Source organism: Pogona vitticeps, chromosome 5, assembly GCF_051106095.1.
Source record: "Pogona vitticeps strain Pit_001003342236 chromosome 5, PviZW2.1, whole genome shotgun sequence".
NCBI classification, from domain to species: Eukaryota; Metazoa; Chordata; class Lepidosauria; order Squamata; family Agamidae; genus Pogona; species Pogona vitticeps.
In genome coordinates this window covers 180,148,272-180,172,887 of record NC_135787.1, presented here as the reverse complement: position 1 = coordinate 180,172,887, position 24,616 = coordinate 180,148,272, and the positions used below count along the sequence as shown (strand labels likewise).

Genomic DNA, 24,616 nt, shown 5'->3' with positions numbered 1-24,616 from the left:
CACGGAACACTGTTACCTTCCCACCGAGGTGGTCCCTATTGATCTACTTGCATTTGCATGCTTTTGAACCACTAGGTTGGCGGGAGCTGGGACAAGTGACGGGCGCTCACTCCGTCACGTGGATTCGACTGCTTGGTCTTCTGACCCTGCAGCACAGGCTTCTGTGGTTTAGCCCACAGCGCCACCACGTCCCTTGTCTGAAGCTACTCAGGTCTAAAATGAACTACACAAAATTGAGAATACTTTGTGCCATAATGACAACAGTTTCTTAACAATACTCATAGTTTATATCAGGTATAAACAAACTTCTTCATGGATTGCTGCCTTGTCGTGGCGAAGGGGCTTGAGTAACTCAGAGAAACTATGGGCTATGCCGTGCAGGGACACCCAAGACGGACAGGACATAGTGGAGAGTTCCGACTAAACGCAATCCACCTGGAGTAGGAAATGGCAAGCCACTCCAGTATCTTTGCCAAGAACGCCCCATGATCAGAAACAAAAGGCTAAAAGATATGACGCTGGAAGATGGGCCCCTCAGGTCGGAAGGCGTCCAACATGCTACTGAGGAAGAGCGGAGGACAAGTACAAGTAGCTCCAGAGCTAATGAAGTGGTTGGGCCAAAGCCGAAAGGACGCTCAGCTGTGGACGTGCCTGGAAGTGAAAGGAAAATCCAATGCTGCAAAGAAAAATACTGCATAGGAACCTGGAATGTAAGATCTATGAACATTGGGAAGCTGGAGGTGGTCAAACAGGAGATGGCAAGAATAAACATCGACATCCTGGGCATCAGTGAACTAAAATGGACAGGAATGGGCGAACTCAGCTCAGATGATTATCATATCTACTATTGTGGACAAGAATCCCGTAGAAGGAATGGAGTAGCCCTCATAGTCAACAAAAGAGTGGGAAAAGCTGTAATGGGATACAATCTCAAAAATGATAGAATGATGTCAATACGAATCCAAGGCAGACCATTCAACATCACAATAATCCAAGTTTATGCACCAACCAGCATTGCTGAGGAGACTGAAATTGAACAATTCTATGAAGATTTACAACACCTTCTAGAACTGACACCAAAGAAAGATGTTCTTCTCATTCTAGGGGACTGGAATGCTAAAGTAGGGAGCCAAGAGATAAAAGGAACAACAGGGAAGTTTGGCCTTGGAGTTCAGAACGAAGCAGGACAAAGGCTAATAGAGTTTTGTCAAGAGAATAAGCTGGTCATCACAAACACTCTTTTCCAACAACACAAGAGGCGACTCTATACATGGAAATCACCAGATGGGCAATATCGAAATCAGATTGATTATATTCTCTGCAGCCAAAGATGGAGAAGCTCTATACAGTCAGCAAAAACAAGACCTGGAGCTGACTGCGGTTCTGATCATCAGCTTCTCATAGCAAAATTCAAGCTTAGACTGAAGAGATTAGGAAAAACCACTGGGCCACTCAGGTATAATCTAAACCAAATCCCTTATGAATACACAGTGGAAGTAAAGAACAGATTTAAGGAACTAGATTTGGTGGACAGAGTGCCTGAAGAACTTTGGATAGAGGCCCGTAACATTGTCCAGGAGGCAGCAACGAAAACCATCCCAAAGAAAAGGAAATGCAAGAAAGCAAAGTGGCTGTCCAACGAGGCCTTAGAAATAGCAGAGAGGAGAAGGGAAGCAAAATGCAAGGGAGATAGGGAAAGTTACAGAAACTTGAATTCAGACTTCCAAAGAATAGCAAGGAGAGACAAGAGGGCCTTCTTAAATGGACAATGCAAAGAAATAGAGGAAGATAACAGAAAAGGAAAGACCAGAGATCTGTTCAGGAAAATTGGAGATATTAGAGGAACATTTTGCGCAAAGATGAACATGATAAAAGACAAAAATGGGAGGGACCTAACAGAAGCAGAAGACGTCAAGAAGAGGTGGCAAGAATACACAGAGGAATTATATCAGAAAGATGTGGATATCCCGGACAACCCAGACAATGTAGTTGCTGACCTTGAGCCAGACATCCTGGAGAGCGAAGTCAAGTGGGCCTTAGAAAGCCTGGCTAACAACAAGGCCAGTGGAGGTGATGGCATTCCAGTTGAACTATTTAAAATCTTGAAAGATGATGCTGTTAAGGTGCTACATTCAATATGCCAGCAAGTTTGGAAAACTCAACAGTGGCCAGAGGATTGGAAAAGATCAGTCTACATCCCAATCCCAAAGAAAGGCAGTGCCAAAGAATGCTCCAACTACCGTACAATTGCACTCATTTCGCACGCTAGCAAGGTTATGCTCAAAATCCTCCAAGGTAGGCTTCAGCAGTATGTGGACCGAGAACTCCCAGAAGTACAAGCTGGATTCCGAAGAGGCAGAGGAACTCGAGACCAAATTGCTAACTTGCGCTGGATTATGGAGAAAGCCAGAGAGTTCCAGAAAAATATCTACTTCTGCTTCATTGACTATGCAAAAGCCTTTGACTGTGTGGACCACAGCAAACTATGGCAAGTTCTTAAAGAAATGGGAGTGCCTGACCACTTTATCTGTCTCCTGAGAAACCTATATGTGGGACAGGAAGCAACAGTTAGAACTGGTCATGGAACAACTGAGTGGTTCAAAATTGGGAAAGGAGTACGGCAAGGCTGTATATTGTCCCCCAGCTTATTTAACTTATATGCAGAATACATCATGCGGAAGGCTGGACTGGAAGAAACCCAAGCCGGAATTAAGATTGCCGGAAGAAATATCAACAACCTCCGATATGCAGATGATACCACTCTGATGGCAGAAAGTGAGGAGGAATTAAAGAACCTTGTAATGAGAGTGAAAGAGGAGAGTGCAAAAAACGGTCTGAAACTCAACATCAAAAAAACTAAGATCATGGCCACTGGTCCCATCACCTCCTGGGAAATAGAAGGGGAAGATATGGAGGCAGTGTCAAATTTTATCTTCCTGGGCTCCATGATCACTGCAGATGGAGACAGCAGCCCTGAAATTAAAAGGCGCCTTCTTCTTGGGAGGAAAGCGATGACAAATCTGGACAGCATCTTGAAAAGCAGAGACATCACCTTGCCAACAAAAGTCCGAATAGTCAAAGCTATGGTTTTTCCTGTCGTGATGTATGGAAGTGAGAGCTGGACCATAAAGAAAGCAGACCGCCGAAGAATTGATGCCTTTGAATTGTGGTGCTGGAGGAGGCTCTTGAGAATCCCCTGGACTGCAAGGAGAACAAACCTATCAGTTCTAAAGGAAATCAACCCTGAGTGCTCACTGGAAGGACAGATCCTGAAGCTGAGGCTCCAGTACTTTGGCCATCTAATGAGAAGAAAAGACTCCCTGGAAAAGACCCTGATGCTGGGAAAGTGTGATGGCAAGAGGAGAAGGGGACGACCGAGGATGAGATGGCTGGACAGTGTCTGCGAAGCAACCAACATGAACCTGACACAACTCCGGGAGGCAGTAGAAGACAGGAGGGCCTGGCGTGCTCTGGTCCATGGGGTCACGAAGAGTCGGACACGACTAAACGACTAAACACACACACACATAAACAAACTATTTCAGTATAAAATATGTGGGATGGATGGATGGATGGATGGATGGATGGATGGATGGATGGATGGATGGATGGATGGATGGATGGATGGATGGATGGATGGATGGATGGATGGATGGATGGATGGATGGATGGATACCCTGTTTTCCCGAAGCTAAGCCCTACCCTGAAAATAAGCTGTAGTATGATTTTCAGGATGCTTGTAATATAAGCCCTCCCCCCCAAAATAAGCCCCAGTTAAGTGAAATCCCACCCTCCACCATTGTGTAGCAACCAGAAGAAGATGACATGACTGTATTTGAATAAACGTAGATTGTTGTACATAAAAAAAAATCCCCTGCAAATAAGCTCTAATGCGTTTTTGGGAGCAAAAATTAATATAAGACTGTGTCTTATTTTAGGGGAAACACAGTAGATATGTGTGTGTGTGTGTGTGCGTGTGTGTGTGCGCGCGCGTGTGTATCTATTTATCTACACACACACACACACACACACACACACAAAGGAAATTACAACAATAGTCCAAACTAAACATATTGTTTAGTAGGATAGCAGTAGTAAAGATGGGCATCCTCGCTAAGTTCTTGCTCCTCTTTCTATCTGCCTAATTAAAGACTGACAAAATGAACAATTGGCTTAAAAGATTAGAAAGCCTCATTTTCAAAGGAAAGAAAGCAAGATTTTCTAAATCAGTTGAACATAATTTAACAAATAATGGTGTGCTACCAATACCAACCCCTTCAAAGATTGCTGCCTTGTGGTGGCGAAGGGGCTAAAGTAATTCAGAGAAGCTATGGGCTATGCCATGCATGGACACCCAAGACGGACAGGTCATAGTGGAGAGTTCTGACTAAACGCGATCCAACAAAGGTCCACATAGTCAAAGCTATGGTTTTTCCAGCAGTAATGTATGAAAGTGAGAGCTGGACCATAAGGAAGGCCGACCGCTGAAGAATTGATGCTTTTGAATTGTGGCGCTGGAGGAGACTCTTGAGAGTCCCCTGGACTACAAAGAGAAAAAACCTATCCATTTTGAAGGAAATCAACCCTGAGTGCTCACTGGAAGGAGCAATTCATCAACCTAGAATGGTATTAGAACTTTGCCGCATCAGTTAGGGAAATATTTTTTTAAAAAGAAGATGAAAATCAAGGAATATTTTTTTCCATCCTCCCTTTTAATGTTAGTTCTCACTTAAAACATCATAGGGTTTTCTTCTCAGTACTTCTCAATACTACCCACAGCTAACTAGCTATCTACGCAGGCTACACAATGGGATAATTAGGCGCATGCTCAATCATACCAAAAACCCCAGGAACCCCTAGTATTGTGCCAGAGAAGAGTGCAACTTCAGAATGGACCGATCCAAGCAGAAACACATGTGGACACCATAATTTGGTTCACACAAAACTGTACCAACAGCGAGACAAACAACTATCTATATAACTGTCTGGACAGTCTCTTTGAGAGCTTCTGTAGCTTATGCTCTTATCCAAAAGTAGGTAAGCTATTCTAAGCCAGCCCATATTGAACTGTTTGTTCCCACAGATCAAATGATCAGCACTGTGTAATTTAGAAGTTTAAATGTGATTTTTTTTCCCTCTTGTTGCATTCTGATCTCCAGGCGTTCAGCTCAATGGAAAGAAGACTAGGACAATTTGGGAAATCTTTTAACTATTTCACATATAAAAAAGGTATTGCAACCAAGACATACACCCCAAAAATAGATCTTGAAAGCACAATGGGGAAGGTGCAGCAGTGTTTACATTAATCTTTCTCAACTGACATGGAAAATGATGATCTGCTAATAGTAGAAAGACTTGCCACAAATTCTGGCAATTTTCAGCGTTATGATAGAGTCTGAATGAAGCATCACAGGAGCCACAGATTTGTGGCAGTATAATTTTTTTTCACACATATATGCAGGGCAGGCAAAACTTCCACTTAATTACCAGTATCAAAAAATGTTACGTTGCTCTGTCTTACTGCTTAAGCAAGTAAGGCTACAACTATATTCTTTACTTGAATATTAGTTCTACAATTTGTATCAGTCATTGGATTAAGGAGCTGGTGTTCGAGGCCAAGGGATGGGATAATTAGATAAGCTTAATTCCCAGTACTATTCATTTCAGAACAAAACCAATTATATTTCTCCTGCATTTTCTTGGTACTTTCATAGCTGGGGAGAGTAGTCATTTACGTTAAATCATAGTTCCATAGTTTTCATTGCCTCCTTATTTCCCTTTCTCTCTCCCACCAGTTCAAAGAAATCAATGATCATGAAGCAAAATAGAAGAGAAAAACCAAAGTAACACTTTCTGCTCTTTCATTTCCTTCTCATGATTGATTACTAACAAGGAAAAGTAAAGTCAATCTAGAATTTAGCTGAATATAAAACAGAACCAACCAGGTTGGGCAAACATCTCTAGTGAAGAACAATGGCCAATTTTTATCTCAGTTAAAGCATTGCGCCACCCATGAAATTCTTGTTTATTAATTTGTCTGTATATAATTTTTAAGTATTTATCCCACGTCAAAGAGAAACAGGGAAAAGTTACTTACTATTTCGGGGCTTCTCTTCATCCATGCCTTCATCTTCATTTTCTGGGTCAATATCTTCTGCTTGAGTTATCCAGTCTAGATATCCCTTCAGGTCCTCTTCTAGCTGTTGCTTCTCTCGCAATTTCTGAAAATCTCCCCGGGCTTTTGCCTTTTCTCTCTCTTTAGAAAACTCCCTGGCAAGAGGGGAGGGATTCAATAAGAGAGGGGGAAAGAGGAGAAGATAAATCACATGGATTGCATTGAAAATATTAGGTTTCCCACTATAATTCAGTTGTCCATATTAATTTCAAACCATATTGCAAATATAGGTTGAAATCCCGTTCCTTTGGAAGGCAAAAGGCTTCACATCTAGTCAATCCTAGCTGACAATTAACAAGTCACAGTTAGGATTTTTAGGTTTGCAAGGTTGTGTGTGTTCTGCTGGCCTGGTGTCTGCTGAAGAATCTTAGCAAGGACTTGTTAATTGCCAGCTAGAAAAAAATTGAATGTTACACCTTTTGTCTTCTGCATGGGAAACAAAGCAAAGGGATTTCAGTCACAATATGGTTCCTCTGTTTTAGATACACTGCTCTATCTTTAACTTGTTTATATCACCTTCCCATTCTGCCTCTCAATTTTACTTTTGAAACACAAAGAGGAAAAGATACTGTTCTTATTCTGTGTAAAATGCTTTAAGCAGGCTAATGTGAAGGGCAATATTTCCAATGTGTTTGAATGAATCCAGATGTAGGACCCTAAGGACACATTTTCTGATACTAAAGGTAAATATTCTAAACTACTGCATGTTCCATGGTATCATAATCTGTCATCTTGCAAGATTTTTTTCCTCCACCTTTAAAGAACCTAAAGTGAAGCACTGCAAGAAGCTGTGCTTAACCAATCCTCCCAAGATTTAGGACTTCTTGCAGTTCAATAAGCCAGTTCTAAGACATAGATACAGTATCTGTAAGGCTGCCTAATAAATAGAACAACTGTAGGAAAATGTTTTAAAAACCACAGCTTTGTGGCACACAGATGTAAATGATGAATAATGAGAAATCCGATCAAGAGTCATGGTGCTTTTCTCCTTCTAAGGCTTATGTGAACATTAGGACATAGAAGGCTGATCAAACATCGTGAACAGTTTTTATCAATAGAAAGCCAACAAGCACCAGAAAGATTTAATGTTTCATATTTGGCCTACATTTATCTAGGTAGCCTGATCATACGTAAATGCTGTTATATACCAGTACTTTCTTCTTCCAAATATCAATTAGAAATAATGTTTACAGAGATTATATTTATCTTGCTATGCAGATTTTATAAAGCAGAACAAAACATAGCAATATCTAAATAAGATTGGACAAGCTGATAAAGCAGGATATATGCCCAGCACCAGGAACAAACCTTAGAAATCCATATGAAACTAGTTTGTATCAAACCAGTGGCTCTCTAAAACATAAGTAAATATTCTTCCCATCCTGATACCTGCAATTCTTTTAAACTGGAGATTCAGGGAGAGAACCTAAGACAACATGCTAATTATGAGACTTTACTGAGCTAATGCAAATTAGACACAATTAGAAGTGTGCATCCAAAAAACACCCTTGATGAATCCTCCCACATACCAACATACATAAGGAGTGTTTTTATATACTGATATATCTTCATATGGAAAGCATGAAATGTAATGGGCTCTTAAGATAATTCTCCCCCTTAAGCTTGACACTTCCCATTTTTAAAATGCTCATTCTAAATGCTGCACAGTACAATAAAATTACAGCAACTTAAAATTTTATTTCTGAGAATATGTAATAAAATTCTAGAAACACTCCAAACTTCCCACTAACTTGATTCTAATCAACATTAATACACAATAAAGAACCATCTTCAAATGATTCATGTTTGGTATTGTTTTATAATTTTTATTTATTTATTTATTTATTTATTTATTTATTTATTTATTTATTTATTTATTTATTTATTTATTTATTTATTTATTTATTTGATTTTTATCCTGCTCAATTAGACAACATCTACTCTGTGGCTTACAGTAAAATATCACAATAAACAATTAAATTAAATGACTGCCATTTCCATTTGGTTCTGCACAGAGTTACAATGCCCATTAATTATTTATGTGAGCTTCTTGACTTACCAAGAAAGCACATTATCATAACTTTGTTTACTGAGTTATTCTCCCATTTACATGGGCAATGGCCTACGAACAAGTTTGAAATCTGCTGACTGATTTCATAAAGGACTTCTACACTGTTAACAGCTAACCTTCATTCTTCAACTAGCAAAATATAAATAAACATGGAAGCATGGCATCTTTGAACATCCATTTTTCTTTATGTCTCCAAGTTTCTCATAAAAGATTGTTGATTCCAAGGAATTCAATATACTTCCCTTTCCATAGTTAGATAAATCTTAAATGAAGAAGGCTTTCATTCAGAAGAAAAAGACTGAGGCATAACCATATCAGCAGGTTATAGCTTGTTGACATTATTCCATTCTTTTTCAGTCTTTTTTTTCCATGATGTCACATGCACACGTATTATTCCTCTCTTTCTCAGATCATTTCTGAAGTGCAGTTTGTAGTGCCACAGTATCATTTCAAGGAAAAGACCTTTTCAAGTCCAGCACTAATGGCTTCTAATAGACACCTCGCAACCTAATTCTGTGGGCTTTTTCATGAAAAATTACTGCTTTTGATTTACATTGCCCATCTTCCTCTTTGTAGGATTGAGCAATGTCTACTGACATTAGAAAGTGACAATAGGAATACGTTGGATGTGACCCCATATATATGACCCAAGAAAAAGAATGGAAACATCAGTTCAGAAGCCCATGTAAATATAAAACAACAATCAAAATATTTTTCCTGGTACTGCTTACCCGCTAAGTACACCGAGAACCAAGTTAAGTACAAAAAATGACCCTATGATGATTAGAGTAACAAAATAGATCCAGGGCCACTTCCTTCCTATGGCATCATTGACCTGGAAGAGTGGAACGATAATTAGTGAAGAAGATTCTGTTCTGAGCATTGCAAGGCTCCAGCTGAAGGGAACATGAGTCACCACGACTGAATGTGGTTTGGTTTAGTCAAGCATGAAACAAATATTCTATGCTGCCTAGTCTAGGCAGACTTAGGTGTTTAGTTAACATCACAAATAAATTTCCTCTTCAGAATGCCATTATATTGTAATACAGTTGGCCAATTGGAAATATTATTAACTGGAAAACCATTACAGAACTGTAAACATAATCTCTGTGTTTGTTTCTGTGGTGACATGAAAGAACCCTAATTATGGAGCCTTGCCCTACTGCAGTATGAGGGACAAAAAAAATACACCAAAACTAACAGCTTACCCGCTTAACACACCAAGAACCAGATTAAGAACGAAAAACGATCCAAAGATGACCAGACTGACAAAGTACACCCAGGGTAACTCATAGCCCATAGCGTCCTGCATCTGGAAAGATGGAGGATAGTTAGAAGACAGAGATAGAAAGCAGAACTGATTAGGTAAAGAAGATAGAAGATTTTGCAAATATGGCTTATATCGCTTACTGATTTATATACTGGGACATATTATAGTTTTTACCTATTTTTAACTTTGTTAAAGGGCAAATAGCTGAAAACAGATATCTAAAATTAATACCAATTGAAGACCACTGAGACGACTTACAAGTTTTTATTGAAATTATTTTCTCCCAAATAACAAAGATAACCTTTTGATTGTTTAAGAAAAAGTAGATGAGTGCTGATTAATTACATACTACCAACCAATGTTGCATTCTTGGATCATGTACTTCTATTATCAATAGTGCTTCTATGGTCAACAAATGGAAGGGGGGGGGTTAGAGGAATATAAATCTTGACCTTTCTTATTGTAATATATTGTTGAATAAAATGACGCATTGCAATTTCTTCAGATTTTTAATATGTTGAATGTGATAAATAATAATCTAACTAAAGATTCAGCAAACCAGCAGGACACTGGAAAGATCTGAATTAAGGAAATGGGATCTACAAAACATCACATCAGTTACCCAACGGTAAAAGGAAACGTAGTAAAGACTTGGACTTTAGAACAAGAAATGTATCATTTAGGATCACAGCAGTTGTTTTCAGGGATTGTTGTTTTCCAGTCAGGGGGGCACCTCACCCCAACACTTTAGAGCTGAGCATCTCCCTGCTCTTACCACAAGGTGGGCTCCTTTAATTCTCAAGGACACAACCTCAATTGAAATGTCTGGACCATGAAGTACTACTGGTAACTAGCAAGGCAGGTTAGCAGGCAAAATCTCAGAAGATCACTGGCACAACGTAACTTTATTGCTATTGGGCAAAGCCCCTTGAATCTATGTTTGGAGCAAAATATTTTCCTCCCTTTTGCTGTGAGGGAGTGGAAATTTAATCAATCAGCACTTCTGGAATGGGGACCACCACCCACCATCCAGTTGCAATTTTTAGCTATTGAACTCCCCGAGGCAAAAAGGAGCCCTAGGGAGATTTGGAATCTAAAGAGAGGGTTAAGAAGCTTTCAATTAATTTAAGTATCCTGCCAGACAGATGATGACATCATCTGGTCTACTCGACATAAATTATGCCACAGTCTATTATTTCCTAATTACCTTTCAGGTGCTTGCCAGACTCATGGGGACAAATTAATAGACAGGACCCTGAACTCTGCCAGTATGTTGTGTTTTTTTAAAACATATGCAAACTCTCATTCAAGTACCCATTGAAATTTGTTGTAGAAAATTAACTGGACTTAAAAGCTGTGGAGTAAATTTAGCTTTATGGGAGTTTCTAATTTACAAGTTGCATGAAATATACGAAGAAATTAATGTTCAGCTACCAGTTATAAATGTTCCTAATGAGTTTTATAATATATGTCATGTATGACTCAGGAACCATATTGAATGGAACTGGATACTGGCAACAGTTACTAAAGGTTCAACATTTTAGTATCCATCAGTATCTGTGGAACTCAAATCAGGTAGTAGATTCTAGACACTTTCTCTCTGCATTATCAAGACAATTTTTAGGTTGAGAACAGTACTGTCTTGTTCTTTAGCTATGCTTGGCTTCACTCACCAGGTGTCCAGATGCATAAAAGGAATAAAAAAGAAAACATCTAGATTTTTAGGTGGAAAGCTCCTATTGCAAAACTTGCTCTAGTTTTAAATTGCTAAAACCATTTAAAAAATTGAAGGAGATTCCATCAGCATCTGAGTTAGCCCATTCCATTCTTGAATGGCTCTTGCTGTCACAAAGTTCTTCCTAACGTTTAATCAAAATCTTCTCTCTTGTAATCTGAATCCATTCATTTGGGTTCTACCTTCTGGAAATGAAACATATTCTGTGTTCTGTGTCATAGCTAGAGATGGGTATGAACTGGAAAAATGACAAATTGGGCTGGTTTCTGGTTCATGGCTTACCATGAACCATGAACCACCAAGAGCCCTCAGAAAAATGAACTGGTTTATGCCGAACAAAACCAAGTTGTTCAACATAAATCCTGCAGCACCACACTTACAGCAATTTCCTTACCATGGCCCATCAATCAAATGACACTCACCTAATGTAGTAGAGGCTACCTCACACATTTTACTAGCCTCAGCACAACAATGTCACAGGGGGCCTGCTAAAAATGTTGTTGAAATCAAGATCCATAGTACTCCTTTGATTTCCCAAACTTGCAACTTCATCAACACAAAAAGATTACATTGGTATACCATGAGTTGTTTTCAAGAAACCCATGTCTACTGTTAATAATCAGTGAACAATATGTCTAAGTGCTTAAGGACCAGCTAATTAGTGATCTTTTTTGTAACATTATCTATATCAGTGTCAACCTGACTAATCAGCAGTTGCCAAGATTCTCTTTTTTTAACAGCAAAATGCTACATTTGCTCTCAAATTTGCAACATTAACTATTAAAATATACTTACAGAACTAATTCTGGTCAATAAATGGGGCATTTTATGTGATGAAATCTTTAAGGTAAGCCAACACCCAGTACATTTCACTAACCCTCTACCCCCAAATGTAAGGAAAAAGTAAGTAAGAAATTATCTAGGTCCCACAGCATATTCTGAAAGATGCATGATGCAATCAGCATGCTAAAGCTAAGCAGCATTGGATTGGAGACATGTAAGAATTCTGTGTAGTCTGCCTTGAGTTCAATAGAAAATATATGGAATATGAATACATTTAATATATAAATCTGTCTTTGTGTCTGTAATCAAATTATCTCATGTATGGTATAGCTTCACAGGTTTTCTAGAGATGACACAGAAATACTTTCAGGAATTTCCTATTCTAACTTTGCATTAGCTAAATTTGTAGCAAACCAGTGGTTTGTTAACATAAAATGATTTTCCTTATGAGAATCACATTTACCCACTGAAACCTTTGTGCATAGTATAAAAGGCTACAATTGAGTTTTTGAGGATTTGGTGAGTCAAGTCTTCCATAAATTCAAATGCTTCAAATGCATCTTCTCTAGTTACCACTTACTTTAGCATAGAAAGTTACAACTACAGCTGGTCCATTTAAATCAATGGAGCTATGGAGCATTTGACTCACCAAAACCCACTGATACAACTGGTCTCCTCTAGTTCAATTTGCTATACTAGGCTACAGGATTTAAGTCAGTATCTATCAGTGTTTTCTATTTATTGCAAATATAAACATTTCAATGAGCACTTAAAACAGCTTTTCCCTATAGAGTCAACCTATCTGGGAAAGCCATAATACAGAAGAATTAATATTCTACTAGCATGTCTGTGCAAGCTCTGTGCAGATACAGTACAAATTATGCACCCAAGGAAAATGTGTATTCAGTAGGGTACAGAATACAAGTTTGTTCCAGTTTTCAAATACTTCCAACCAATGAAACTCCACCTTGGCTTCACTACTTATATACTATTGAGATTTTACCTAGCAGAAGTGAAATATTGCAGACCTGTCTTCTGAGATGCTTGGGATGCAGATGTCCAAATAAAGCATTTGTGTGTTGAGATCACACTTCTGTGGAATGTACATAGTTGTATCTACTTCCTAGCTGCTTCTGTTTCCTTGACTGAAAAGTGCTTGGGAGTGGGGTTGTTTTCAACTCAAGTGTAAATTTATACAAGTGAAAAATGACACAATTATGCTGGTTTTGTGCATATTTTGCAAATGGATGAAGGAAACTAAAGCTATCCAGGAATTAATTCTCTGAATCTTTCTAATTCAGCTCCACTACCATTTAGGTTTCCTCAAAAATGTCTTAGGTTCTACAGTGCGTAGAGGCCCTGCTTGGGAAGCTATCAGTTGCAATAAAAGTAAGCAAAACACTTGCCATGATAGGCAGCTGTGACATTCCTCTGTCACCTTGGGATTTCCTGTCTGTCTCTGAAACCTTAGTTATATCTGACAACAGAGCTGCCCTTCTGTGGTTTAGCTCCCCTCTTGCTTTTTGTTGCCTGGACAGTAAAATTATATAATTTGTGGTCTGACTAATCCTGTGTCTAAATATATCGTTGTCTGCCGCTGCTGGTTAAACTCTTGGGAGAAGTTATGAATGCTGTATCTTTTACTACTATTGACTTTTAAATAATAAATACTTAAATTGTACCTTACACTGTTCATATTCAAAAACATTAACAAAATGCACACTCTAAGAATTTTAACCTAAAATTAGGATGTTGTTCCCCAATCTAAAGTATCTCCAATTTACGACTCATGTGTTATATTTCCTTGGTACTCTATATAGAAAAATTAAAGGTTTAAGAACATGCATTTACATCCATATAAGCATTACACTAGAAGCCATGAGCAGTATTCACATTTGGATCGTCATATGATTTTTACCAAAACCTCCTCAAAGCAATTTTGTTCTGTTTGCTTCCTCTCCCAACAACCATTTTCTTACAGCTCAGTCTTCAACAGGATGACGTCTTAGCCCACTTGTCCCCATGCAGAACAAAATCAGCAATAGGTACAAATGCATCTAAAGATGACTAGATTATTAAAACAATTTGTGGTTTTGATAAATCACATCTTATCTCTTTGCGTTGTAAAACATTTCAAGGACAACTTTCTGTTGAAAAGCAACATATAAACTGAAATCTAGAAATAAAAACAATTATTCACATTATCATGGCAGAAAACCTCTATACCATTCTTTTAAACTCGTCATATTTTACCTGCAGCATTATTGAAAAGTACGTAATTCTTTCTCGCCAGGGAACCTTGGAACTATAGTTCCAGGAGTGGGAGGTGGCACTGCTGGAAAGGAGATTTCTAACAGAAAATTCCCACTATCCTTCTCAATCTAAAATTTCTAAGATAGGGAAAGATATAACTGTTAAACTGGTAGAATGCCACTGTGAAACTGACTTATGTACAATGTGTATTTACAAATAATGGATGATTTTATACAATTTTATTTCACAGATTATATCTGCTTTCATTGTTTGGAAACCTTTGTTTGGCTTACAATAGTGTACTTTCAGTCAACCACTGCATAAGGACTTGAACTACCATACATAATGATGATTTATTATGTTTAATATCTCATTCTCTGAGAACATGGGGGGGGGAACATGCATTCAAATGCTTATAGACCTGAAGCTTCAGCCTGAATCCTATTTGTATTTTTCTGAACTTTACATATCTTCCTTCAGTTAAGGTAAAGGTAAAGGTTCCCCTTGACAATTTTTGTCCAGTCGTGTCCGACTCTAGGGGGCGGCGCTCATCCCGCTCTTCAAGCCATAGAGCCAGCGTTTGTCTGAAGACAATCTTCCGTGGTCACATGGCCAGTGCGACTTAGACACGGAATGCTGTTTACCTTCCCACCTAGATGGTACCTATTTATCTACTCACATTTGCATGCTTTCGAACCGCTAGGTTGGCGGGAGCTGGGACAAGCAACGGGCGCTCACTCCGTCACGTGGATTCGATCTTACGACTGCTTGGTCTTCTGACCCTGCAGCACAGGCTTCTGCGGTCTAGCCCACAGCGCCACCACGTCCCTTCAGTTAGCTGTAGCTAATCTAAGAGGTACTGAAGCATGCCTCAGGGTGCAACTAGACAGTAAAGTTATTTGTGATCTGCCTCAAGTGTCTCACCTGAAAGTGCAGGCTGACATTTAGAACAATCCTTGTGATACATGCAAGAATTAGGTGGTTTTGGGACAGGAAACCACACTCCAGTTCAAAGCTATAATATTTATCCTCTTTCTCCCTCTCAGCGTCCATGCCCCCCACATCTTCTCTTATGTAGGAAAACAAATGGAAAAACCGTAATATAGAATTTTAAAAAAATTGATAAGTTACATTTCACTTTATCGGCTTGTCACCACAGTGAATCAACACTGGTTTGCAAAGACAACACACACACACACACAAAGAAAAGCATAAGGAGAAGGAGAAGGAAAAACAGAGTCCCTTTGTATGGTCCTCTTCTATTTCCTCGTCTCCAGGGAGCAGGGGAAAGCTGTAAGTTTTTTCACTTATGGGTAAGTGAAATATCACTTCATTGGCCTGACACCCAAGTGATGTAGTGCTGAATTGTTGAAAGGAAGCATCCAAGAGTATCAGTTTAGTTCAATACTGGCAATCACACATGATCCAAAAAGGTGTGGATATCCATGGAAAATTTTGTGCTCTTTCACAATTACTAGTACATCGTGTCATTACTAGAAAATAGATTGAACCTAACCTTGCTAAAAGCAGTCCAAAACATGAGATAAAGTGTCATCTGATCACACCCTCAGTCATGGACCTGGTTACTTATCCAACTACACAACCAAGTTGCAACCTGGAACCTCATTCATTAGTGAAAATTAGCCACAGCAAGTTACACAATTTTGACTGAAAACTGCTTGTAATGTAAATGGCAGCAAGCATATGATATGTTTGGCTAACAACGTAAGACAGTATTAAGTCCTATATCTCATGCAGGTGTTCACTACATATCTAAGGGGTAGAAGATCACAGGAACTCTACTTCCTGATCTCTGAATTCACATTGATATGACTATTTACACACTGCTTTGCATTCATCAGCAAGAAACATTAACAGTTCTAAAGTGGGTTGGGGCAATAAATCTAGTGTGCCAATATATCAACCATGTTATTTTCATTTTTGAGTGATGATTACAGTGAACATATTTAAACCAACATATGGAATTTGGGCTCACCGTGTAAACAAGTCCAGTAGCACCCTCCCTGCATGCCCAGAAAATGAACCTGAAGGTGAAACTTAGACTATATCATCCAATGACAAGCTTGAGTACTGCTAGATATTCATGCACACATTATCACTTTATGAATACAGGACTATTACAAAATAATTTCAATACTTCAGCAGCAGAGATTGGAAAGATAATATCATTAACAGTAACAGTTGCTACTCTTTAATTTTTAAAAATGATTGGATATCAGAGTTTTGATCGGCACAGTCTTGAGTTCGAAACAGCTGAGCACGGCTATTGGATATTACTCATTCACTATGGGTCACTATGGGCTGGAGCTGACTAGATGGCATATGACAACATGCAACAGTTAAATTATTTAAAGACAAAAGTAGTTTGGTAAATAAAATTTTGACTTGATAGGGAAAGCAAATAGTATTTATTTAAGATTTATATGTTCATCGTGTTTGTATTAATTCATCAGTGCATCCCTGACTTCCAGTCATATTTGATTGATGGAAACAAATTTTTGACACTGCTTTTAATCCTTCTCTGCTTTAACATGCATAGCTTGCAACAAGAGAATGTTACCAGGAGAGGGAGGAAAGAAATGTAGGATAGCATTAGAAACACATTTTAGTAGTTTGTAATATGTTCCTCCAACTGTAAACAAAGTAAAAACTGGCTATAATTACCATATTTTTCGCTCCATAAGACGCACCTTTCCATAAGACGCACCAATTTTTAGGAGAAGAAAACAGGAAAATATAATCTGTTTTCTTCGCTTCATAAGATGCACAGACTTTCCACCCCTCTGTTTTGTGCAGAAAAATGTGTCTTATGGTGCGAAAAATACGGTAAATCTTATTTTAAAACATTTAAAGAAACAGGTGACCAGCTATGGAGTTAGTTGGATCATAGAATTCAAAGAGAATTAAAGGTGTGTTCTAGGAGAGTAAGGAGATTGGAAAACACTGAATGAATTCTTTGTCTACCTTCACTGTGCAAATTGTGTGATTTAGTATGTAATTGATAATGTCTTAAAAGATTTCTCAATCTGAGGCAATTTGCCTCCAAAAGTCAGTGCCTTTTGTATAGCAGCACAATAGGATTTCAGCCAGTACTTTTTAACTCATTTTAATTCCCTGACCTACTCAATGAAGTCAATCTGTTTGATTTTAGTGTTAATTGTGTGTGAACTCCACAATTCCCCAAAGGACCAAAAAATGACTTTGATCATAGTGTATTTGCCTGGGGAGTCACCTTGGCCAGCAGTACAAGCATTTCCTTTTTTGTTTATTTTTTAATGGAGACATTGCTTTCCTCACCAAATGGATTTTTAAAAAATAAGATAGCCATAGGCTGACAGGCTATTTACACAGAAGAGTTGATTATTCTTTCATTTTCAGCTATACAAAATTGCCGTGTCTCTGACTCTGTCTTGTAACCTTAGTTATTTAAACATCTTTTAATCTTTTAAAGGCATTGGGAATTCACTCTAAAAAGGAAAAAGTATTGCCAACACAGAGTCTCCAAATGTTACATATTGATTTTAATTGAAACTTCATTGGCTTTTCCTTTCTGGTTTTGTTTTGTTTTAGATTTACACTTTATGTCCAATTATTTTTTAAAAAATCAAAAACATTTTTGGCTTGAAGGCCAAACTCCAATATTTTCCAGCATAGAAAGACACAAGATTCCAGGGTATGTACATGTGTGTATGTAAAAGCATTACAATACATATTTTGCACTCAAGACTGAAAATAGTGGAGGACAGATTGTGCATGATTCCCTGAGGAAGTTGCAGTCCTAATGTACTAACTGTATCTAATCCTAGCTCATTGCAGTTTCAGCATTTGACTCCTGCTAAAAGTGGATACTGATAATCACCAATGCTTCCTGAAGCTTAGACAAGGACATCTCTTGGGAGTGGAATGTGAATGTCCAGCATTTATACTGTTTGGATACAGTTTGGTACAAAAGCCTTATGAATCTACAAACTCTCTGAATTTAACATTGCTGTACATGGGGCTGTATTTACACTTCAGCAAAGGATGAATTACAGCTAATGAAGTGGTTGGGCCAAAGTCGAAAGGACGCTCAGCGGCAGACGTGCGTGGAAGTGAAAGAAAAGGCTGATGCTGCAATGAAAAATACTGCATAGGAACCTGGAGTGTAAGATCTATGAACCTTGGATGTGGTCAAACAGGAGATGGCAAAAATAAACATTCACATCCTGGGTGTCAGTGAACTAAAATGGACGGGAATGAGCGTATTCAATACAGTTGATTACCATATCTACTATTGTGGGAAAGAATCCCGTAGAAGAAATGGAGTAGCCCTCATAGTCAACGAAAGAGTGGGAAAAGCTGTACTGGGATACAATCTCAAAAATGATAGCATGATTTCAATACAAATCCAAGGCAGACCTTTCAGCATCACAGTAATCCAAGTTTATGGACCTACCACCGATGCTGAAGACGCTGAAACTGACCAATTCTATGAAGACTTACAACACCTTCTAGAACTGACACCAAAAAAAGATGTTCTTCTCATTCTAGAGGACTGGAATACTAAAGTAGGGAGTCAAGAAATAAAAGGAACAACAGGTAAGTTTAGCCTTGGAGTTCAAAATGAAGCAGGGCAAAGGCTAATAGAGTTTTGTCAAGAGAACAAGCTGGTCATCAGAAACACTCTTTCCAACAACACAAGAGGCGACTCTACACATGGACATCACCAGATGGGCAATAGCGAAATCAGATTGATTATGTTCTCAGCAGCCAAAGATGGAAAAGCTCTATACAGTCAGCAAAAATAAGACTTGGAGCTGATTGTGGCTCTGATCATCAGCTTCTTATAGCTAAACCCAAGCTTCAACTGAAGAAAGTAGGAAAAACCACTGGGTTAGTCAGATATAATCTAAATCAAATCCCTTATGAATACACAGTGGAAGTGAAGAACCCATTTTGAGGAACTCAATTTGGTGGACAGGGTGCCTTGAAGAACTATGGATGGAGACTCGTAACATTGTACAGGAGGCAGCATCAAAAACCATCCCAAAGAAAAGGAAATGCAAGAAAGCAAAGTGGCTGTCGAACGAGGCCTTACAAATAGCAGAGGAGAGAAGGGAAACCAAATGGAAGGGAGATAGGGAAAGTTACAGAAAATCGAATGCAGACTTCCAAAGAATAGCAAGGAGAGACAAGAGGGCATTCTTAAACGAACAGTGCAGAGAAATAGAGGAAAAGAATAGAAAGGGAAAAACCAGAGATCTGTTCAAGAAAATTGGAGATATAAAATGAACATTTTTGCAAAGATGGACAGGATAAATGACAAAAATGGTAGGGACCTTACAGAAGCAGAAGACATCAGAAAGGGGTGGCAAGAATACACAGAGGAATTGTTCTGACAAACAATGAAGGAGAAGAATGAGAAGGGAAGAAATGATATGGCCACTCAAGTCATGCACTCTGCCATAAATTTTCTTAGTTTCCAACCTGTGGTTCACATAAAGATCAGAGGATTTTTTTTAAATTTATCTTAGTAACAATATATCAATCTATAAGATGCCCAAGAACTTGACTCTTAGAATTTGTTACATATATAAGAAGGCAAGGGGGAAAACACAAGCACTTAGGGAACTAAGATGCAGGGATGTGTTAAAACCTTATCATGAATTCCACTTTACTGTCTGTTTTTGGAGTGTTCCATCTGCACTACTGGAACAGACATACTAGTGACAACCATCAATCATGTGCCCACTTTATAATTTTTTAATACAAGAAGTATTTTGGCATTAGTGCATGTAACCCAGAATCATCAACTCTGGCAGCATTGTCTACGGTCTAAGACAAACATTTCAAGTTTCCCACCATTTCCTAACTGATCCTTTTAACTGGAGATGTTAGGCAGAAAACCCAGAACCTTTTTTATGCAAAAAGCCATGCCTCCTTCCTTGTATCACTCAGTTATGTACTTTTGTGTGAAAATATATCTTCTGAATATATATTTTTAAACTGCATTTTTTCACTTTTCTACAGCTGGAAAAAATATATGGGGAATGGACCTTATGAATGGTGAAAGCTTCAGTTAAGTAAATGTGCAAAAAGAAGATAATTAAGAATGAAATCAGAAGATAAAAAGAACAGCAGGAATGTTAAAGCCATCCTTCCCAAGCAGGACACTATAGAGAGGCCCTTTTCTTTGTCAGGAAATTCTCAATTCACTGCACTGGTTTGTTTGAGAGACAACATCAAACCACAGTTTGGGACAAAAAAAAACCCAACAACAACCCAAGCATGGAAGGACTCTCAGGATAATGTATTCCCACTCCCTCCTCCCAATTCTATTATGCAAATCAAGCACATACTATAGGTTGTCAAATGTATTTTATATCATATAGGTGGGTGATAACAGTGAAGATCAGCACTTTTTTTTCTGCAGTCACTAACCACTCTGTGTCTAATTCTGTTACAGAAGATGCAATATTAGATTTCTTGGAGGTGGCAGGGGGCTGGAAGACTCCCTATTAATTTGTTCTGAATAGTCTTTGGTCATGTGGCCACTTTTTAAAAACTGTGCCTTGATAAGCGCTTTGAAAACTGAATAAATTAAAATAAATTAGAACGTATAAGGGAACAAATTAAAATTGCCGATTTTTAATTCCCCTTGGTTGGGGCTGCAGTTGCCTTAGCACTATAGCTTCTCATTAGCTGGCTCCCCCCTTTTTTGTTTTGGTCAGAGAGATATTTGGAATTAATAAGAAATGACTGGCCTTCTTGTTCCCTGGCTTGTTATATTCCTTGTTTCTTCTTATGCTTTCCACAATCTGCTCTGATTATCGTTTTCCTCTTTTAAACCAACCAAAACAAAGCATCAGTTCTTTTGGGGAAGAATAATATGGCTAGGGAGCACATTGCATTCTGCAAAAGACATCATTCCCTTGTGTAGAAAGGCCATGCTAATTCAAGCCTATGTACTCTTAAGAATAAAGCGTGAGAAAGCACAAACACAGCTGGTGAAAATTGTGGGGTAATGTTTCTTCTTAAAACTTTTTTTTTTTGTAATATCACTGTGTTCCTCATCACATCTTCCTCAATGGACTGCAGAGGGATGAGAGAAGCTCACAAAACACGTCAAAGCTGTCAGCAAAGTAAATTATATCTATTGCCAGGTTTCTTCCCCAATTTGATTTCCTGACAGGAGTTTCCAAGGCAACTGTGAGCTTCAGTTTAAAGCTTTTTCCTGGAAGCTCAAGAGTGCAATCTGAAAGATGTTGAATGATGGTAAGGAGTTTTACAGGTTAGCACATCTAAGCATGCTGCATCAGATCTGCAAGTCTGCTACCTTTTTCCCTTGGGCTGTTATCATCCACTCCAGAACAAGGCCAGCCCAAAAGCACAAACAGAAACAAAACAAAGCAAAACAAAAATATAAAACTAAAACTGAGTTTTAATTGTAACATATTTTAAGTTATTGCTCTCAGTACCACCCCTAATAAAAATGTCAAAAATAAAAAAAAATTGCTCCAAAAATGCATTAGGGCTTATTTTCAGGGGATGTTTTATTATTATTTTTCATATACAACAATCTTGATGTTCTTTAGTCGTTAACTCGTGTCCAACTTCATGACCCCATGGACCAGAGCACACTAGGCCTCCTGTCTTCCACTGCCTTCCAGAGTTTGGTCAAATTCATGCTGGTAGCTTCGGTGACACTGTCCAACCATCTTGTCCTCTGTTGTCCCCTTCTCCTCTTGCCTTCCCACTTTCCCAACATCAGGGTCTTTTCCAGGGAGTCTTCTCTTCTCATGAGATGGCCAAAGTATTGGAGCCTCAGCCTCAGGATCTGTCCTTCCAGTGAGCACTCAGGCTTGATTTCCTTCAGAATTGATAGGTTTGTTCTCTTTGCAGTCCAGGGGATTCTCAAGAGTCTTCTCCAGCACCAAAACAATCTACATTTATTCAAATACAGTCATGTCATCTTCTTCTGGTTGCCGCACAATGGTGGAGGGTGGGGTTTCACTTATTTTGGGGGGGAGGCTTATATTACAAGCATCCTGAAAAATCATACTAGGGCTTATTTTCAGGGTAGGGCTTATTTTTGAGGAAACAGGGTTGGTTAGGCATCCTTCAGTCTCGAAAGACTATGGTAGCGTGCTCTGTATGGAGGGCTTGGAACAGCGCCTAGTGTGGCTGAGAAGGCCAATTCGAGAGTGACAGTCCCTTCCACACTGAAGACAAACCCAGTCTGTCCCCTGTCCGGCTCCCTGGTTTTGCTGCTTATGTGACTTCCTCTTTGCCTCGGCCTGCTGGGCAAGAGTCTCTTCAAATTGGGAGAGGCCGTGATGCACTGCCTGCCTCCAGGCTGAACGGTCAGATGTCAGGGTTTCCCATCTGTTGAGGTCTATTCCTAAGGCCTTCAGATCTCGCTTGCAGATGTCCTTGTATCGCAGTTGTGGTCTCCCTCTGGGGCGCTTTCCCTGCACTAATTCTCCATAGAGGAGATCCTTTGGAATCCGACCATCAGCCATTCTCACGATGTGCCCAAGCCAACGTAGGCGTCGCTGTTTCAGTAATGTATTCATGCTGAAAATTCCAGCTTGTTCTAGGACTGCTCTGTTTGGAACTTTGTCCTGCCAGGTGATGCCAAAAATCCGTCGGAGGCAACGCATATGGAAGGTGTTCAGCTTCCTCTCCTGCCGTGCACAAAGGGTCCAGGACTCACTGCAGTACAAGAGTGTGCTTAGAACACAGGCTCTATAAACCTGAATCTTCGTGTGTGTCGTCAGCTTCTTATTGAGCCATACTCTCTTTGTGAGTCTAGAGAACATGGTGGCTGCTTTCCCAATGCGTTTATCCAGCTCGACATCTAGAGAGAGGGTGTCAGAGATGGTTGAGCCGAGGTACACAAAGTCATGAACAACCTCCAATTCTTCTGTGGAGATGGTAATAGTGGGAGGTGAGTCCATGCCCTGGCCCATGACTTGTGTTTTCTTCAGGCTGATTGTTAGTCCAAAGTCTTGGCAGGCCTTGCTGAAATGATTCATGAGTTGTTGGAGGTCTTCAGCAGAGTGGGCAACAATGGCTGCATCATCTGCGAAGAGGAAGTCCCGCATGCATTTCAGTTGAACTTTGGTCTTCGCTCTCAATCTAGAGAGATTAAAGAGCTTTCCATCTGATCTAGTCCGGAGATAGACGCCCTCGGTTGCAGCTCCAAAGGCATGCTTCAGCATGACAGCAAAAAAGATCCCAAAAAGTGTTGGTGCGAGGACACAGCCCTGTTTCACTCCGCTTTGGATGTCAAAGGGGTCTGATGTTGAGCCGTCAAAAACTACAGTGCCTTTCATTCCCTCATGGAAAGATCTGATGATGTTAAGGAGACGCGGTGGACATCCAATCTTGGGAAGTATTTTAAAAAGGCCATCCCTGCTAACCAGATCGAATGCTTTTGTAAGGTCTATGAAGGCCACTAAGAGTGGCTGTTGTTGTTCCCTACATTTCTCCTGCAGCTGTCGGAGGGAGAATACCATGTCAGTGGTGGATCTATTAGCTCGAAATCCGCACTGTGATTCTGGATAGACTCTGTCTGCAAGCACCTGGAGCCTCTTCAGCACAACACGGGCAAGCAGCTTCCCTACCACACTAAGAAGAGAGATGCCACGGTAGTTATTGCAGTCACCCCTGTCTCCTTTGTTCTTGTACAATGTGACGATGTTTGCATCCTTCATGTCCTGTGGTACTCCACCTTCCCTCCAGCAGAGACAAGAGACTTCATACAGTTCGGTGGTGATGATCTCCTTACCGCATTTCAGCACTTCAGCAGGGATGTTATCCTTTCCAGGTGCCTTGCCGGAGGCGAGGGAGTCCAAGGCCGCTTTTATTTCTGCTAGGGTTGGTTCGTTGTCCAGCTCTTCCAAGACAGGCAGGCACTCAATGTTATTTAATGCTTCTTCGGTTACTACATTCTCTCTGGAATATAGCTCAGAGTAGTGCTGTACCCAGCGTTCCATCTGCTGTGCTCGGTCCTGGATAAGCACACCTGTAGCAGACTTCAGGGGAGCAGATTTCTTCTGTATTGGACCTAAGGCCTGTTTGATACCGTCATACATTCCTTTGATGTTACCTGTGTCCGCTGCTAACTGTATCTGAGAGCAGAGCTGGAGCCAATAATCATTGGAGCATCTCCTGGCAGCCTGTTGGGCTTGACTGCGAGCAGCTCGAAGAGCTTGCAAGTTGTACTCGCTAGGACAGGCTTTGTATGCTGCTAGAGCTCTTCTCTTAACCTCGATGGCTGGCATTAACTCCTCTGAATGGGCTTCGAACCAGTCAGCCATCTTT

At 39.6% G+C, this 24,616-nt stretch overlaps 1 protein-coding gene across 14 annotated transcripts in view; it reads right to left on the bottom strand.

The window, feature by feature from the left end:
• CACNA1C (calcium voltage-gated channel subunit alpha1 C) overlaps window positions 1-24,616 on the bottom strand; it is a 658,158-nt gene that overhangs the window by 190,367 nt on the left and 443,175 nt on the right. For 12 of the 14 annotated variants that reach the window (XM_078376325.1, XM_078376333.1, XM_078376335.1 and 9 more), the window contains exons 8-9: window positions 9,455-9,558; window positions 6,098-6,270 (exon numbers count right to left, since the gene is read on the bottom strand). In XM_078376325.1, the coding sequence (XP_078232451.1) occupies window positions 6,098-6,270; window positions 9,455-9,558 (277 nt within the window). Of the gene's footprint in view, window positions 1-6,097; window positions 6,271-8,977; window positions 9,082-9,454; window positions 9,559-24,616 lie in introns of all 14 variants that reach the window. The other 2 variants (XM_078376336.1, XM_078376337.1) reach the window with 2 other exon arrangements.